The sequence below is a fragment of the Choloepus didactylus genome, chromosome 20 (assembly GCF_015220235.1).
Source record: "Choloepus didactylus isolate mChoDid1 chromosome 20, mChoDid1.pri, whole genome shotgun sequence".
NCBI lineage: Eukaryota > Metazoa > Chordata > Mammalia > Pilosa > Megalonychidae > Choloepus > Choloepus didactylus.
Genome location: NC_051326.1, coordinates 14393114 through 14413335, shown reverse-complemented (window position 1 = coordinate 14413335; position 20222 = coordinate 14393114). Strand labels below are relative to the sequence as shown.

General features: G+C 39.1%; 1 protein-coding gene across 1 annotated transcript in view; it reads right to left on the bottom strand.

Annotated features, from left to right (window-relative positions):
• The window catches only part of RAB10 (RAB10, member RAS oncogene family), a 111802-nt gene extending 95608 nt beyond the window's left edge, over positions 1-16194 (bottom strand). Inside the window, exon 1 of the mRNA XM_037812634.1 lies at positions 15545-16194. Within this exon, the coding sequence (XP_037668562.1) occupies positions 15545-15671 (127 nt within the window). The 5' untranslated portion in view covers positions 15672-16194. The remainder of the gene's footprint in view (positions 1-15544) is intronic.
• Positions 16195-20222: the final 4028 nt, after the last annotated feature.

The following is a 20222-nucleotide window of genomic DNA, read 5'->3' as shown; positions in this document are numbered from 1 at the left end:
TTTCAAATGGAGTTGAGAGGTCACTGTGGAGGTATTCTTATGCATTTTATAGATATCCCTTTTTAGTTATTAGTGTATTAGAATAGCTAGAAGGAAATACCTGAAACTGTTGAACTGCAATCCAGTATCTTTGATTCTTGAAGACAACTGTATAACTATATAGCTTATACGGTGTGACTGTGTGATTGTGAAAACACTGTGGCTCACACTCCCTTTAGCCAGTGGACAGATGAGTAGAAGGAAGAGGACAAAAAGTAAATGCAAATGGGGGGGGGGGGTACGAGATGTTTTGGGTGTCCTTTCGTACTTCTATTTTTATTCTTATTTTCATTTTTATTTGTTGGAGTAATGAAAATATTCAAAAAATTGATTGTGGTGATGAATTTACAACTACATGATGATACTGTGAACTGATTGTATGCTTTGGATAACTGTATGGTCTGCGAATATATCACGATAAAATTGCATTAAAAAAAAAACGGCCTTTTCTGGGTACATAACAGCTGCAAACCAACACAAACCCCATAATAACTGTTAGCTATAACTGGCTGTTAGGTAACTAGTGATCTGTTATAGAAAGTTCTTAAAGGCAGATGGAATTGGAAGAGGAAAAAATAAAACCAAAATTACCAACAAATCCATACCTCACACCTTACACCAGGATGAAATCCAATGTTATCAATGATTTAAATGTCAAAAATAGAATCATAAAGCACTTAAAGCAACAAGTGGAAAACACTGTTTTAATAATCTCAGAGTGGTAAAAGCCTAAGTGTGCCATAAAACTCAGAAAAGATAGATAAAATAGTGAATTTTATGGCATGTGAATTAGATCTCAAAAAAAAGAAAGAAAGAAAGAAAGAAGACTGATAAACTCTACATAAAGTATTCTGAAACAGGAAAACCACCATGATCAAAACCCAAAGGAGGAAAAAAATATATATTTGTAAATTTGTATTACAAAGGGCTACTTTTTGTATAACAAATGCCTGCAAATGAATAGGGAAAAGACTATCAAGTCAACAATAAATGGGCAAGGGTTATAAAAAGACAGTCCATAAATAGGAAACATGGCTCTTAAAAACAGCAAAAGATGCTTACAACTCACTCATGGGAAATACAAATTAAAGCTACAGCTACATGAAGATATTAGCTTTCATCTATGAGATTTACAAATATCCAAAATTGATAAACACTGGCCAGAGTATGGGGAAACAGGTACTTTCACAAATTGTTAGTGAAAATGTAAATTGTATGAAGACTAACTCAGCAATAGCTATCAAAATTTAAAATGCACGTAGCCTTTGACCCAACAATACTTACCTGGGAATTTATCCAGATCCATGTAGAAGATAAGTCAATACAGTGTTGCTTGTAATGGCAAAAGAAAGGAGGAGGAGGTGAGGGAGGAACCCAAAATGTCAATTAGTAGGGAAATGGCTGAATAAATTATGATGCATCTATCTAATAGAGTACCATGCAGCAGTGTTAAAAAAAATATGAAGCTATTTAACACTGATAAGGAATTGTGTGTGTGTGTTGGTGTTCTCTACAATTTATGTAAAAGGGAAAAAAGATTATATACCTATTTGCTTTTTTATGCAAAAATAATCTCTGAAAGAACATTAAAAAAAAAAAAAAAACGGTAATCCTGTTTGCCTCTAGGGAGAATAATTGGGAGGGAGACTTCTGAACCTTCTGAATTTTGAACCACATGGCTACTTACCCAATCAAAACAAGAGGGGCAACGGGTGCTGTTTAATGACCCAAAAGAGGAAAGAGAATCACAGAATAGCCAAGGAGCTGAGCAATGGTTACAATTCCAAAAGAACAAACTCCCAGAAACTATGTCCAATCAATAAGTAAAAGAAAAAGAAAAAAGAAAACACACACACACAAAGAAGGCTGCAGACAATTTTTAGTTTCTTATCAGACCCCTAAACTTAAAATATTATCTAGATAGTGATGTTCACTGCAACATTATTTGTAAGGATTTTGAAGAAGGAACCTGCATGTTCAGCATTTATTTAATAGTACAATCTTGGTTCTCAAACTTTAGCTTGCACCAAAATTACCTGGAAGGCTCTGTTCAAAACAAATGGCTTAGGCCCTACCCAAGGAGTTTCCAACTCAATATGTCAGAGGTGGAACCCAAGAATCTTCATTGCCAGAAAGTTTCCAGGTGATGTGATGCTGCTGGCTTTGGAACCAGTCTTCTTCACACGTTACTGAAATTCCAAATTGCTCAAAAAATGCATCATTCTTTACCATCTTTAAAGAAAACCAACCAACTACAGATCGCCCAAATTACACAGTGTTTGAGGAAGGCCAAAAACTGCTAACAGCAAACAGTCCATCCACTGAAGCAGATCATGGAAGTTACATGAAAAAAAATTAACCAACAAACTGCAAAAAGTTTGAAGAAATAGTTCCATTCAGCAGGAACATTTTTTACAACATTAAAGAGAAGTATTACAAGGGAAGACAAAATTCCAAGGATGAGGTTGTTACCTGACTCTGAATAAAGTGTTGAAATTGTAAACCGGGCTTGACTAAATCACTGCCAGAATTTGAAATAATCATTAAAAAGAAAGACCACGCCAAGTAAGAGCATTCATATACACATACTGCCTTGTTATAAATGACCTAAAACAGTGCCTGCTAAAAGGCATAACCTAGAAAAAGGTCAAAATCAGTTCAATTAAGCATGAGTTGGGGACTAAAGAGGAAAATCTTAAGTGCCCTGTATTTTTAAAAGTTCCATATTTTGTGGCACCTCAAGCAAAAAAAAAAAAAAATTCATAAGGGAATATTTTAAGAGAAACAGAAGAAAAATTAGAGGGGAAGTCATGGTAATTACATTATAATCTAAAAATCAGTTATATTGGATTTTATCAGGTAAATATTAAAATTATTTTTATTCCTTTAAGCACACACTAACCATTAGCCATGAATAGCCCCACAAAGTAAAAAGAAGTCCACATGCTGCTTAATTTATATTATATATTACCTATAACCTATATTACATATTACTATGTAACATTTTGTTTAAGTATTTTATTGTACAAAGAAGCACAAACTGCCAAAAAACTGTCGGACTTTTGATCCAAAAAGCCCACTATTCTTCTGAGGGAGGCATATTAAGAGCAAGGCTCGCCTTCCCCAAGTCCACCTTAGAGGTTAGGTATAAGCCAATTTTACTACCATGCAATCTATGGCTCCGAAATTCACATGTATGTGTGACCCTTTTTGAATCTACTGTAAGAAATTACTTCTTTAAAAATAACATTCAATATGGAAAAAAACATTTATATAGCACCAGAACTGTTTTGTTCACACTTCAAAGGATGACCCTTCAACAATACTAATACTTGAGAGTTGGTGATAAATCTTAAATTTACCTTACCCAGGGACTCAAAATTTGTTTCGATTATATCCACTTTCAGGCTTCACCATTCCACTGATGTATCTCAATTTTTAAAATTTATCCCTTTGAAAATAATAAATCACTTATCCACCATTTTGTGGGAAAAAATTTTCCACTTAAACTCTGATTATATTTAAAGCACCAAAACTTAGACACTTTTAATTAAGTCTCTAAACTTTCTTAGGAAACTATCAAATCTCTAACGATCAAACTTGTCTTACCTTTTCAAAGACATTGAAGACAAAGAATTTCTTCTCATTAATCATAATGGTCAATTCACAAATCTATAACTGTGAATGGTATAGTAATACAATCTTTAACCTTCATTTTAGTTTTCTGGTCTCATCATTGGATGTCTGACTATCTGGTGTCATTTCCATTGGCCGGACACATTACCTGCGCAACACCAAAAGTTTGCTGCTTCTGGGGTTAAAAATCCAAGTCAGTAAGATATTAAGAAAAGGTCAAGTACTGTATGTGGTTTTAATTTAGGGGACTGATGAATACACAATTTATTTCTTTTTATGTGTACTTTTTTATTAATTTTTATTTACAAACCCTTATTCTGTTTTGAATCCGATTCCATACCATACTCAAAATCAACTCTCTTGAGATAACAGCAAATATAGCCAAATGTTGACAAATAGTAAATCTAGAATAATACAAGAGGATCCACTGTAATAATTATCCTAACTTTTCTGTGGGTTTGCAATTTTTCAAAACAGAAAAGGTTTAAAACTTTTTACTCACCTAGGCAAAGAGTTAATATTTGAACAATTATTGTGATATTTACCTTGCACAGCATTCTTGCCCATTTTTTATACTAAACACTAAAATATGCAAAAAGATTGTTCAATTTTTTTAACATCACACATCCATTGATAACTAATTTAAGAAAGGCAAAGGCATTATTTTTTATAAGACTAAGAATATATGAAGAATTTGAATAACTCAATATTCATATGCTGTCAGCACAAACGTTTACTAAGAGGTCTCAAACCAACAAAAATCAAGGGTTAGATAACTTATCATTCAATGCCAAGTGCCATAACGTATGGGACCCACTCCCATCCTCTGACAAAGTATGAATTTGCTGACTTATTTGTTGTTTGGTATCTTATAAAATAGCAAACATATCAAGAGTATAAAACTGAAATTTAAGATTGTAATCCTTCTTTGTTCAAAAAGCAGGAACACTTCTTTTCTCTAGTAAATCAGACAAAAAGTATACATCTAAATTAAAGAATTAAAGTTGTCTCCGTTAATGACACTGATCAATAGCAGTGGAATTCTGACTCCCTAACACATTCGTCTGACTATCCTAAATAACAAAAATCTCAGTATTTTGAGGATGGACTGAATATTAACAAAAACAGTAGCAAAATCTCATCCCTCCCTAACTCAACTGGATATTCAAAAGTTAACCGTAAAAACATTTTTATCTTTGTACTTTCCTGAAATCAAAAACTTGAAAATGTTAAGTAACATAGGTAATCAGTATAGCAAAGTTGATATTTGTAATAACTTTCTACTTTACATTTTGAGAATGTTCCTAGTTTTGACAGCCAATCAAATGGTTTTTAAGTTAGTGTTAAATACTTAGAATTTAAGAAATCCTGATATTTGTATCTGTAGATTTTTTCCTTGTTTGCCTTATTTTTAAATGGTTTATGAAACTTACTGCACAAACACAGGCTTTACCATAATTATTTCCTTTATTCAAATATGGCTAACTGATAAAATGACTGCCAAAGCTAGTATAATTCCTAGAGATAATTCAAATCTAATATACTTAGAGAATATATATTTGTAGTGGAATTAAACTATTACAAAATAAAGTAACAAAAACATATATACAAAAAATATATATATAACCAAATTCTACTTTCATTTCAATGAACAGAACTTTTAAACTCTAACACAATAAACGAAGACAAAACAGCTTATAATCTCAGGACCTGCTGAAGAACATATCAATGAAAAACAAGCCAATTCATGCCTCAGAATCTTGGAAATGCTTAGCAATAGGAAGTATCAGGTACCAGGCAGAGAATGCGGGCATGATTAGAAGCCTACGTAAGTACACCCCCAAGACTCAATCTCCATCTCAAATAGCCAGATATTACCACTTAAAACCAAGCAGGAGTCTAAAGGTTTATCTACAGAAAACCTGAAACAGACTCACTCTGAAGGCAAAAACACAAGGCTCAAAGGAGTGCAGGGATGAGAAATCCGACTAAAACTAGGGAGATTAAAAAAGAGAGACTGATTAAATACAAATATGCATAAAGAAACTAAAACTAACCTCCACCCACTCATCTAAGTCCCTTTAGATATTCAGATTCAAGAACACAAGCAGGCAGACGTATATCCTTCCCAGGGAGGACATCTCACAGTCTTTCTCTGGAGAAACCAAATGACTCCAGAAACAACACCTATAGATCTTGCTTGGGTGCTCTACCAATGAAAAAAACAGGCTCCATCACCTTGTAGCAGAGCCCACCAGTTAAAAGCCCCACCCATGCTTATGGAGCTTGCAAACATCTTTCTAATGACCCATTCTTAATTATGATTGTACAGCCTGAAATCCCCAGCCATTTGAGGAATGCCTCTAAACTAAAATACAGATCAAAACAAACAGTTGGAAAAAGAATCTGATGGAAAAAGCAAGAAATAGAAGAAAACAACAAACAAGCTAGTCTCCAAGAAATAAGAGAAGACACTATCCATGAAACAACAGAATTCTTTAATTAAAAAAAAAAAAATAGGAACAGAGAACAAGAAAAATCTAGAAATTAAAAATATGACAGGTGGAAAAGTTAGAAGATAAAATCAAGGAAATCTCACAGAAAGAACTTAAAGTTGGAAAACAAAAATTAGACAATCCAGGAAATCCAATATCCAACTAAAGAGAAAATAGGAAAAAAAAAAAAAAAAAGGAAGAATATAGGGGAGGGAAAAAAAGCAAGAAAACTTGTAAGAACTAAAGGACCTGAAAAGGTCCACCAAGTATCCAGCACAATGGCTTTATTAAAAAGATCCACCCACTAAGGCATTCATTGAAATCTGCTACTAAGAATTAGGCGGGGGTGGGGGGGGGTGGGGGTCCTAAAAACTTCCAGAGACAAACTAGGCCACAAATAAAGGATAAAGAATCAGAATAGCATCAGACTTGTCAGCAACATCAGAGGCTAGAAGACAATGGAACAATGCCTTCAAAATCCCAAAGGAAAACTGTTTTCAACCTACAATTCTATGCCCTGTCAAACTCTGAATTTAAGAGAAGAAATTTAAGATAGCGTTAAACATCCCAAGTCTCAAAAAATTTAGTTTGCTATGCACCCTTTTCATCAGAAGCTACAGAGGATGATACAAGGCAGTAAACCAACCAAGGAGGCATGGCAAAAAGCAGGGGATCACACAGGAGAGAGAGGGAGTTCCCAAAACTATAGGTGTGCAACTGACCCTGTCAAAAACCAGTCCATTATGGCAGCAGGATAGAGAAAAAATCTAGTAGGAAAGTCTCCAGAGAAGGATAAAAAAAAGGAAACAAAAGATAATCTCTTGATGGTCTGCCTGTTTTGAAAATCATTTTGAGATGCTAATGGAAGATGCAGGAAGATTCGACGATGGGTAAAAGAAAACTAATGAAACAAAGAGAAGGGAATTTTTAACTTAGAAGAAAAGAAATAGTCAAAGTAGACTAGCTCAATGGGACATATTTACATGGATATATAATGTAAACACTGGGTATCAATTTAACAGAAAGCTGGAATAAAATTCTTGTCTAACAGAAAATTAATGACTCAAGACACAGCTAAATAAGCATATCATTCGAAAATATAGAGTTCCATAAAAAAAAAAGAATTAGAGAATGCCCTCTGGAAAGCAGGACTGCAGGTAGAGAGAGGGACAAGAGATTGTTATTTTTTATCATAAAGCTTTTAGTAATATTTAATTTTATATACATGTATATATCACTGGTAAAATTAAAAATTAGTTTTAAAGACGCTTCAAAAAGAACAATGCAAATTATGAAGAGGCAATCACTAAATCAACTTTCACTCTTTTAGTCATATAGAATCTCAGAAATCTGAACATCTTTATCTGCACTTCAGCAAACTGCTGGAGCAACTGGACATCCATTAGCAAAAAAGAACCTAGACCCTAAATCTCATACCTTATACAAAAATTAACTCAAAATGGATCACAGGCTCATATATAAAACATAAAACCATAAAGCTTTTAGAAAAAAAAAACAGGAGAAAAATCTTGGGGATTTAGGACTAGACTAGGAGTTCTTAAACATCAAGAACATGATCCATAAAAAGAACAATTGAAAAACTGGACTTCATCAAAATTAAAAACTTTTGCCCTGTGAAAGCCCATGTGACGAGGATGAAAAGACAAGCTATGGACCAGGAAAAAAATATTTGCAAACCACATACCCAAAAAAAGACTAGTATCTAGAAAGTATCAAGAACTCTCAAAACTCAACAGTAAAAACCAAACAATCCAATTAGAAAACGGGCAAAACACATTTCCTCAAAGAGGATATACAGAAAGCAAAAAAGCACATGAAAACATTTTTCAACGTCATAGGCCACGAGGGAAATGCAAATTAAAACCATAATGAAATTATCACTAAACACCTATCAAAACGACTAAAATAGTGACAACACCAAATACTGGTGAGGATACACAGAAACTGGATCACTCATACACTGCTGGTGGAAAAGTGAAGTGGTACGGCCACTCTGGAAACAGTTTGTTAATTTCTTATAAAACTAAACATACAATTACCATATGACCCAGCAATTGTACTCTTGGGCGTTCTCCCCAGAAAAAAATGAAAACATGCTCACATAAAAACCTGTAAACAGGGGGTGACAGTGTGATTGTGAAGACCTTGTGGATCACACCCCCTTTATCTAGTGTATGGATGAATGGAGGAATGGGGATAAAAACTAAAGGACAAATGGGGTGGGATGGGGGGATGATTTGGGTGTTCTTTTTTCACTTTTATTTTTTATTCTTGTTCTGGTTCTTTCTGATGTAAGGAAAATGTTCAGAGATAGATTGTGGTGATGAACGCATAACTATGTTATCATACTGTGGACAGTGGATTGTATACCATGGATGATTGTATGGTGTGTGAATGTATTTCAATAAAACTGAATTTAATAAGAAAAAAAAAAAAAAAACAGATGGGGCAACCCAGTGTTAGTCAATGACCTGGTTATTCCCCGATTCTCCCCTCCTGTAGGTCACTGTTTCATACTTAAATAGAAGTGGTCTAAGACCTCATCCAAAGTCCAGGGAGTGGGGGAGGGGTAGGAACAGCATGCCAGCCCCCACTCCAAATAGCTCTGGAGCTACCTAGGAGCTTAGGCTAAGATTTCCTTGGCCCACTGAATCTTTAATCTCATTCACGTCTTGCCTGTTGCAATTTTGTCTTTTCACCCTCACTAGCCCAACATAAAAGGCAATACGTTTTCTTTTGATTCTCCAAAGCCACCATGATGTTAAGCCTTTGGAATGTATCAACCCATTTTTGAAGGTTTAAGAATGTGCCAGTTTGAATGTATTGTGTCCCCCAAATGCCATTATCTTTGATGTAGTCTTGTGGGGCAGACATTTTGGTGCTGATTAGATTTGCTTGGAATATGCCCCACCCAGCTGTGGATAATGACTCTGATGAGATGTTCCCATGGAGGCATGGCCCCACCCATTCAGGGTGGGACTTGATCAGTGGAGCCATATAAATGAGCTGACTCAAAGAGAAGGAACTCAGTGCAGCTGTGAGTGACATTCTGAAGAGGAGCAAGCTTGCTAGACAGGAACATCCTGGGAGAAAGCCATTTTGAAACCAGAACTTTGGAGCAAACGCCAGCCACATGCCTTCCCAGGTAACAGAGGTTTTCCGGACGCCACTGGCCATCCTCCAGTGAAGGTACCCAATTACTGATGTGTTACCTTGGACACTTTATGGCCTTAAGACTAACTGTGTAGCCAAATAAACCCCCTTTTTATAAAAGCCAAAAAAAAACAAAAAAACAAAAAAAAACCTGTAAACAAATTTCATAGCAGCTTTATTTGTTGTAACAGCCAAAAACTCAAATCAGCCCAGATGTCTTTCAGTAGGTAAAATGGTTAAACAAAACTGTGACAGATGTATATACTCAGCAATTAAAAAAAAAAAAAAACGTGACAGACAAAAACTTGGATGACTCTCCAGGGAATTAAGCCAAATCGGGGAATAAAGCTAATTCCAAAAGGTCACATACTGTTGTGGTTCTATTTATAGAACATTTGTGAAATGACAAAATTTTAGAAATAGAGGAAAGAGTAGTGGTTACCAGGGTTTGGAGGGGAGGAATGCTGGGGTGAGGCGAGAGGTGTATGGTTACAAAAGAACCCAAGGGATCCTTGTGGCCTTTGGAACTGTTCAGTATCCTGACTGATCAGTGTCTTGTGGTGATGGATACATGAACCTACACAGGTTGTACATAACTGAATTCACACGCACACACAAATGAGTATAAGTAAAACTGGAAAATCTGAAGATTGGTATATTGGACCAAAATCAATATCCCCATTCTGATATACTATAGTTTTACAAAATGTTACCACTGGGAGAAACTGGGCAAAGTGAACAAGGGATCCCTCTGTGTTATTTCTTACAACCGTATATGAATCTACAATTATCTCAATAAAAATTTCAATTCAAAAAAGTCTGTATAAGCATTACTACTGATATGAGAGAAACAAAGCAACACTGTCCTCTGTTCTGATTTCGATACATTGTAATTTTTGGGTCTCCAGAATAATGGTTTTTCCATTTTTTAACGTTTTACAACCTTGGATGCTTTGTTTCTGTGTCACACTGGAAACATCACAGGTTGCTGTTTTTCTCAAAAACATTATTTTTCATCTCTGGAAAGAAGGATAAACATCCAGCATTCATTTTTTTTGCTTGTAACCCAAACAACATGGCACTGTCTTTAAAGAAAAATTTTTCTAATTTCAGATTTCCCTTTAGAATGAGTTTTCTTAATCACAATTTTATTCTAACCTTTTCAAATTCCTCTTCTTATAATCCAGATTTAAAGAACTTATTCCATCAACCCCCAATTATGCACCATTTGAAGGAACCACATCTGTTTCTTTTACAAGACTTTTATCAGTCTTATGTTCTATTAACTGAAACACCATCAGAGCTCCTTCAAACTCTTCCTTTTATGACTTAACCATACCCATAAGCAGTTCTTACATGCAGATCTCTTTAGTTACTTGCACAGTTTATATTTTGTGCTAAATAACAGTCACTTATTTGTATATCAACACTCAACAAGCCCCCACTTCTGTTCATCACAGCTGCTACCACACCAATGACTGGGCAACCTTGTACTACTACAAGTTGAAACAGGCTGCCAGTATTTCTGCTTATCATTCTTTCCCTTTCACAAACCAAACAGCAGTATCAGTATTTCCTTTGCCACACCTTATACACCATTATACACCATAATCCTTGAGAAGAAAATTATTCCTAACATCATCAAGTCTATTCTGTTAGGTTTTAGGTTTGCAAATGACAAATAACCTGAAAAACAAAACCCTTGATATTTGGTACTGAAACACATTACTTCCCCACTCCCAAAACAAAACAAGCCCACTACTTTTCAAATTATAAACTAATGAGTAGGAGAACAATCCTAGCATTCAATTAAAAAAAAAAAAAGGCACAACAAGAAAACAAAGAGAAACACGGACATGAACAGGACTGGATCTGGAGTCTAGTCAAAACTCCTTCACAAATTAGTCATAAAACCTTTTGGAAGCCACTTCACCTCACCATTCTGTTTCCTCTTCAAATTCTTTGTAGGGTTCTTTCCCGCACTAACATTCTGTGAGTCTAACATGCCAAGGAGGTCTATGTAGACACTCAACAAAAAGATAAATCTGTCTTCAATATCTAAAAGTAACAGAACAATGATACTTAAAGCATGGGGTACTATGGCACCGCAGAGGAGCCTCTGAGTCACCAACACCCCCTTAACTAGCCATCACCTAGAACATGGGGGTGCCATCTCTGATCAAATGTTCTTTTAGAGAGCTTGGTGAAATGTTGGGGAGTTTAATCAATCCTAAAATGAGAGAAGTGCTCTGGCATTCCGAAAGCATGAGCAGTTGCCTGAGTGCCACAGCAGAACCCAAACACATTTAATTTGCTTCTCTAAAAAGCAGCCTCTCCATATATAATAGGCTGAGTTCAATTTAATCAACTGGTGGAACCAATCTACTTTTCCAAAGCTTAACAAAAACACAACACTCGGAAAGACAACAAAAAAGGATGCATTATACCTCTCCAAGGGGTGAGAGCCTTTACCAATTTAATTTCTCACATAAAGCCCAGACTCCATTCCCCAGTAGAAGATATTCCTTACAGAAAAAGTAATAAGTCTAGGTGTGGAGGGAAGATTAATGGTTACCTAAAGATAGCAGATCCAACAGAAATGGCCAGCTAAAAATGTGTGCTTTGGGGACAAGTCCATGTAACTACCATATCAGTAACGAATAATGCTTTCCTGAACTCATACTGCCATGAGAGTTACAGTCAAATAAACCACTGAAATCTAATCATCCAAACCCAGTACCTTTGTTTAGCAACTACTTTTCAAACAATCTATGAACTCCCAAGACCAGTATTGCCCTAAATTTACTCTCCTAGGCAAAGTAGAGTAATATTCTTAAGTAGCTCTGATCCCAGTCTAGTTCATGTAGCTCTTAGAAAGCAGGTAAAAAGGAAAATACTAAAATAAAAAATTAACCCTAATCCTGATTTGAAGATCCTGATTGTACTACCTGGCTGCCGCCTCCTTCATTCATTATTTATACATTAATTAAATGGAAGGACTCTACTAGGTGTTTATCATCCATCAGCAAAAAAAATAACGATCTCAGTCCTTGTACAGCTTATATTCTAGTGCCCTTGGATTCACTTTGAGATCGGTGAGTGTGAAACAAGCCAACAGTTTGGTATTGCAACTGTCTGCAATTTATCTGACCATAAAAGACATCATATATAATCTCTGACATAGAGGTGTGGAAACTGAAAGTGTGGGGAAAATATTTCAAAGCAGTAGTCTCTGTGGGCACTCAAAGTGAGCACCCTAAGCCTAAAAAATTTTTTCTTGAAAGAGTCAATAGCCCGATTGTGCCCAAGACAGTGAGGACCAGCCTTATTTTGGCAGTTTGGCCCTTCTGAACACCCTCAAGATAACTACTACTGTACAAACCTCAGAATGTTCTAACAATCAAGTGACAACTCACAAATTTCAGTATAATTTATACTACAGAATAAAAAACCCTAGTCAACCGACAAAATGAAAAATACCCTAAATGTGGTATACATGCACATTAGTCAACTGGCCATAATTGTACACTATTGTTTAGCAAGCACCACCCAACATGGTAGCCACCAGAGACATGTCGCTACTCTGCACTTGAAATGCGGCTAATCTAAATTAAGTTGAGCTGTAAGTATAAAATACATGTCAGGAAAAAAGATTGTAAAATATCTCAATAATTTTTTAATCTTGTTTACATAATAAACATTTTGTATATACCTAATTAAAATATATTAGTAAAATTACTTTTCCCTTTTTTACTTTTTTAACGTGGTTACTAAACTATTTAAAATTACATATGTGGCTCACATTATATTTCTTTTGCACAGTCCTTGTTTAACACAATAGGAAACTTCTAAACCCATACACAGAGCTAACAAATGCAGTTTTCCAACTGTACTCAGAATGGTATATCTTTATTAACTTTCTCTGCTTAAATTGTTCAACACTTCATATATCAAAATAGCAAATATATCAAACGTATTTTTGTATCAAAATATGAAAGTTTCAGAGTCTAAAAGTGAAACTGTTTAAAAGAGCACCAACAAACATTTGCAGTACCACTGCCTGAAGGGCATTCAAACCTGTTGTGCCCCCTTCAACAGCACAAGGGGCACATACTCTTATCTCACTAACATGCACTGCACTCCTACAATATGTCCGGCACCATGCTAAGTGCTTTACTCTCATTGACCATAAAATCCTCACAACCACCCTATGTGGTAAGTACTATTAGTAACACAATTTAAAGAAGAAACTGAGGGAGAGGTTAACTTGCCCCAAGTCGCACTGTGAAACCAGGATTCTGATTCAGCACGCTTGATCCCAAACCACTACACATTTCCCAAGTAAAAGTACTATACAAAAAGCCATTATCGTACAGGGTTGGGTTTTAGCTGTGAGTATAAACCCATTACAAAAAGATGAGAGTAGATGGAATTAGCTCTTGGATCCCTACTCTTCAGTCCAATCCTTCTCGATGGCAATGGTTCAGAGGCAACCACCTGAATTAAATCCCTAATCTTACTACAGGCTTGTTCAATACTCCCTTTTCAAGAAAGGCCTTATCCCACCCCTCCAGTGCAATTCCTATTTGTCCTTCAGGCTTCATCTTAGACACCACTTTCCCCATGCAAGCCTGCTCCCAACTCTGCAGCTCTGAGGCTAGTCACTCTCTTCCCTACCTTAGCACTTTCCACACTCTCCAGATTGCCCTTAACGACTCCATTGGGTTTACTACTTATCCTCAGAATCTAAAGCAGTGGCTAGCATTAGATGACCAGTAAATATATGCTGACCGGTCTAACCACCTGACCTACCCAGATACAACTAGTCAGTGAAAAATTTAAAGCAAATTTATCTGGAGCAAGTGCCAACCCACAAGGCAAAGAACAAGTTCTATATTTCATGAAGTGTGACAGAGAGAATATGATACTCAGGAAATAATGAAGAAAATCTTTCTCTTCCTCCCCCCACCCCCGAAAAAGATGAGTAAAATCAAAATTATTTAAAATCAATTGCCTCGTTTAATTTCAGTATAATTTGTTTTATTGAGAATGAATTAAGTAACTAATAAATATTTGTCTTCGTCTTAAGAAATACAAATCAATGATTTCAGTAATGCTATAAATTGTTTGAAATCAGTTTCATATTGACAATTCCCAGAGTTCACAGAGGACAGCAGCTGCTTTTTTAAATCCTCTCAATATAAAATTAGTTAACACTTAAAAATGGGTTTCATTGCACTGCCCTAGTACTGAATGCGGGTAAGAGGCACCCAGGTGTCCTTTAAGGAATGTACTGTGTGTGAAAAAGAAAGGGCTTCATATACAACTCATTTAGCACAATGCCACTAAATCTTCCAACTAGAGTCAAATGGGACTTTCCTAGAGCTTCCCTTTTTCTTTACTTAAACGGGAAACCGATTAAAAAGGGCAGTCTCTAGCACTTACTTCCACATTAAGTAATTCTGAAACACGAGGTGAAAGTACAAGTCCTTAGGGCTATGATTAGCAAAATACTTCCCTGTAACTTCTAGCGTAAAGTAAAAAATAAGGGAGAACCTGACTTCATTCCATCGGATTTAAGGACAAAAACTGATCATCTAGCTCCCTTAGATCACTGCTTCTGCTGATGCCAGAGTCCCACCCCAAGCACCAAGAGCCTCCGATTGTTTGACACATCAATGGATTTACTCAACGCAGGGCAACTCACTCTTCCCCTCTAATCTGCTTTCATTATTCTTCACACAAATCGTCAAGTTTATTCCAAGTTACCGACCATACGGAATGTTCTCTTTGCCCCGAAGGATAAATTCAGGCCTTTACCCAATGACTAGGACTGTTTCAATCCTACCCAGTAAAGCAGATCCCTTACAAATGTCATACATCTCGTAACTCCGCACAAACGTGGAAAAGCCACTCTAGTCGCTTAAAGAAAAAAGATTCTGGAACGTTGTTAAAATGCTGCATATTCTGTAACAGCGGGCACTGAGCAGAGCGAAGACTTGAATGCAAAAGACCGGATGGAAAGCATGGGCCGACCCCGCCCCAGAGAGCTCAATGCCGATTCAAACAGTGACTTGGGTCTGTCGCTTAGAATCGGGATCACCGAAACAAAGGCGTACATTACGAGAAGCAAGATGTCTGGAGTCAAAGGAACGGTCTGCAGCTACCGAGACCGAATACCATCCTCCCACAGGTCTTACCTATGGTGGAAATAAAGGTGGTATTGAAGGCATCATCCGAAAAACGAAAAAGGACGCAGGTCTTCCCCACTCCCGAGTCCCCGATCAGGAGCAGCTTGAAAAGCAGGTCGTACGTCTTCTTCGCCATTGGGAGGAGCGGCTCAGGCTCTCGCCGCCGGCGGCCCCAGGGGATCAGTCCCTCACTACAGCCAACTCCTCTCGGGCGTTCTCAGGCCGGGAAACCGGGGAAGCGTGGGAAAAGGAGGACTCGAGAAGGCGCGGGCGACCTACGAACCACTTCGTCGAGGAAGCCCCGACGGTGGAGGCGTCCAGTGCCTCCAAAGGCGGCGACCGCGGCTCCACAGCCTCTCCCAGCCGCTCCGCCCGGTTCCGGGGAGTCGGTCGGGACAAAATGGCCTCCCCTCCCCCCTCAGGGTTGCTCAGCCGGGACGCTCCCACGGGCAAGCGAGCAAGCTCTGCCGTCGAGGGAGCGCGGCGAGCGTGGGAACAGTCTCGCTCCCGAGCGGAAACCCCGAGCTAGGACGCGGCGGCGGCAGCGAAAGAGGACCTCGAGCCGCCAAGCTCAGCTACATAGCCACAGGAAAGCGAACCGCCGCGGCCACAGCCACCTTTTCCCCGTGCCCTCTCACGCCGGCGTGCGCGCTGCCTGAGACGCACGCAAGGACGTACGCCCGCCCTTCCCTCGCGCCCTGCCGGCCGGCCGCCACTGCGCACGCGCTCAAGAGGGCGTGTGGGCGCGCGGGGACGGGGAGCCGCGTGCTCGGGTCTCCAAGCTTCGGTCTGAGGCTGGGCAGAGAAGACAGAGGGGCGGGGCGAGAGAGGGCGAGGCCGCGGGCGCGCTCCCTGCGGCCGCCTGATAGGGTGCGCTGCGTTTACGAGCCCGCCCCGCGGGGAGGGGCTGCCTAGTGACTGCGCAGGCGCTGCACGGTGGAGTAGCCCCCTTGTGGTTCCCTCCCCTCCACCCCGCCCCGCCCTTTTTCCCTGGGGTCACCCTCTGGGCTGCGCTGGGTTGGCCGTCGTTTGTCGTGGGTGTCGAGCTGAGGTTCTTGGCGTAGCGAGAGGCTTGGATGTCCATGTGTTGCTGTGTAGGTGTAACTCGTAAACGCGGGGAAAGGTAGCGCCCTGGGTCATTTAATAGCTTCTTTGCCAAAATGCGACGCATCCTGGGGTGCCCTCCCTCGTGGGATCGTCATGACAGGGGAAGTATTAGGGCTCCGTCCGGGTTTAATTAAGGAACAGGAGTTCGATATGGAAAAATTGGCCATGCTGCTCAGACCGGGATGATGTAATCGGCCTTTCTGGGCGAGGTGAGGAGGGAGAAGGAATGCCTGGACACGCGGAGGCCCTCTGCGCGGAAAACACGCCCCAGGCCTTTGCCGTCCTTTTGGAATCTGGGGGAGCCCCGGAGCTCCACACGGAGGAGGCGGGGCCCCTCCCTCCCAACAAAATCGAGCCACCCGTGTGGGAAACTGAAGGGTGGTGAAACCTAACCCCACCCGACACAAACCACTTCCTTGCATTTTCTTTTCATAAACCTTTCATATGCCATCAGTCTTATTTATACCTCCCTTTTCCTCTTTTTCCTTTCTGTCTTTCAAATATGCATACTTCTGCCCTACCTTTCTCAGCGTGCTTCATCACTCCAAAGCACACCTAGGAGAGCACGGCAGGGTAGTCGAATCTGGGGTACCTGATACAGTAGAAACTCTGGGACAGCTTAATGTATTTAGTATGTAATTAAAATTCATCTTTGAAGCAGTTAGGGTAATCCTATTTCAGTCACCCATTCTTTAATTAAGACTTGTCTTACATTCTTCCATCATTCCTTCCCAGACACCCCTAAAGCTTCAGGCTATTGAAGACAGGCTACTGTCTTCTCTTACACATCTCGTCCTTCAGTTCATTTCTTTGATGGCTCTTCTTTGCCTGTCACTTAAACCCCATTATCTTCCATGAATCATTCTTCCCCCAATTGGGAATGTCTTATAATACCAGATTCTAAAATAGGCTAGATATGCAAATCACAAAATGAGTTAAGGTCAGTGCTTCACAGGTTTGTTGTCAATTCAGAGTCATAACCTTGAAAACACCTCAGGAAAATAAACGTTCAGTGTCAGTTTGAGCCTTCCTTTCAAAATAAGTGCGATTAACTTAAACCCCAATGTTGTAAAGCATTTAAAAATCTTACCTTTGTTTGTTTGTTTGTTTTAATGTAGAGAACCTAATTTGGAGAAGAATACCACTACTTTAGTTTTGGGAATAATAGACAGCTAAAAATAAAACTTCACCTTTTGGCCCAGTCATTTCCAAAGGTTTTATCAATTAGAACCTTTTCCTCATGGACCCTGTATTCTGAAACTTTAGAATTGCATTTATTAGCCATTTTTATTTATTATGTGTCAGGGTTATAGAACTTTAGAGCTTAGAGCTGCCATGATCTTTTGTCATTGTTCAATTCCTGCAGGTAATTTACAGATGAGGAAGAAGTCTGAGGCTCAGGTTAGGGAATTCCCAAAGATCACACGGTGAGTGGCAGAACTAGTCCTATGTGGGCCGGGGAAAAGGGAAAAGGGACATCATATTGCCTGAAAATGAGAATTGGGAGACCCAGTCTGTCATTCATGTTTGGCTTCCCTAAAGCTAATGAAAGGTTTTATGGCATGAGGCCCAAACATAAAGCCGTATCTCTGCCACAGAATCCTCCACAAGTGGTTGAAGCATGGAAGATCTAGAAAAAAGAATAAAATGGGAATCTCTATAGGCCTCAAAGGTAAACCTGGAGTTGTTAAGTAATATTTGATAGAAGTTGAAATTTAGTGAAAGAAAATGCCAATCTAGTTAGTAGCTTGAAGTTTATGCCTCTTTCAGAATTGCTCTATCAAGTAAACTAGTCCAAACATTTGCAAGCAAGGAAATTTTTCTAGAAAGAGCACAGCTAGCCAGCTCTTGGCCCCAGTCCTCAGCTTAAGCTCTTAGGACCTGCTCCCACACAGCTTATAGGAAATCTCAAAGATACTGACCCAGGATCAACTTTGCCACTATTCCCCTATATAGTCTGTACAGTTTCTGTGCCTGGGTTCTTGCTCTTTTATTCTCTCTGTTCTTCCTTAGAATGGAGTCTTGCCCTGAACCAAGCCCCATTGCTACAGCAGCACCCCCTCCAGTCTCTGGGACTTGGCCTATTAACTACTGCCCATTTCCTCTGTTCACACCCACAATCTTCCTGCTGGGACTTCCAGAAGGAAGGTCTTTGTTAGACCTTCCTGATGCTAAATACTCATTGCCAGGAGGCTAACAGTGGCTTTATTGCTAGAGGCTGTCAATATTCTGCTCTGCCTGCTTATCTTGACCTAGTCTTTTACCTCTGGTTAGAGAATTCTGGCCCATGAGTCTTCTCCAGCCCACTGGATGTGTTTGTTCTGGACAAATGCCACAGATACTCCATTTCTGAAATGCTGGCCTCTTCAACTTGGCTCTTAAGGGGCTCAGGCCCTAGTCGTGAGCTTTATTTCCTATCCTATCTTTCACACACTGTTTTCCAGACAGGCTGAATTAGTCTTCTTTCCCACAGTTAATGTATATTTTCTAGATGTCACACTTAATGTGGTTCTTTCATGCAAAATGCACCCTGGGCCCAGCCCACCCCACCATCCCTTCTGCCTTTAGCTTAAATGTCTTGGCCTGTCTTTCCAGCACCCTCGCCAGACCGGAAGTAATTCCTTTCTCCTTTAAACTCCCATAGGACTTTTTTTTGGTCATATAGTTAAACAATCATTATCAAAGATCAGGGCTACTGGGTTACAGTTCAACAACTTCTGTTATTTCCTTCTGTCTATTCTATAATACTGTACATTAAAAGGAAATATCTATATAATGAATCACTAGTCACAGTCATTTGTTAAGTCCTAATTTCTCAGTTATGCCTCCTGCCTCTCATCCATCATACTTTCAATCTTCAGGGATATCCGGGCAATGACCATTTTAACTTCTTCGTGCTGGAAAGGGGTGTTGACTTTATGGGGTAGAGGCATGAAACTGGTTGATGTTCTTGGAGAAACTGGTACCTCTGGATTTCAGGGCTTATCTGGCATGAGATGAATCCAGAGGCCTTGAGTTTCTGAAAAAATAAACTTACTAAGAAAAACTTTTATAGAGATTCAGATAGAGCCAGGACACATCCTAGGGTTTTCAGGAATACTGTTGGTTGGGGTTTGGCATACTGTGGTAGTTTGCAATATCTGGCTAAAGTTTGCATAAGAGTAAACCTTCAGAATGACCTCTCAACTCTATTTGAAATCTCTTAGCCATAGAAACTTTATTTTGTTCCATTTCTTTTCCTCCTTTTGGTCAAGAAGGCATTCTCAATCCTGTGCTGCCAGGGCCAGGCTCATCCCTGGGAGTCAGGTCCCACATTGCCAAGGAGACTTACACCCCTGGGAGTCATGTCTCATGTAGAGGGGAGGGTAGTGAATTTATTTGCAGGGTTGGCTTAAAGACAGAGGTCACATCTGAGCAACAAAAGAGGCTCTCTGCAGGTGACTCTTAGGCATAATTACAAGCAGGCCTAGCTTTGCCATTGCAGAAAAAAGTTTCATAAGACAAGTCTCAAGATTGAGGGCTTGGCTTATTAAATTGGGAGTCCCTAATACTTGAAAGAATATCAGGAATTCCCCAACAG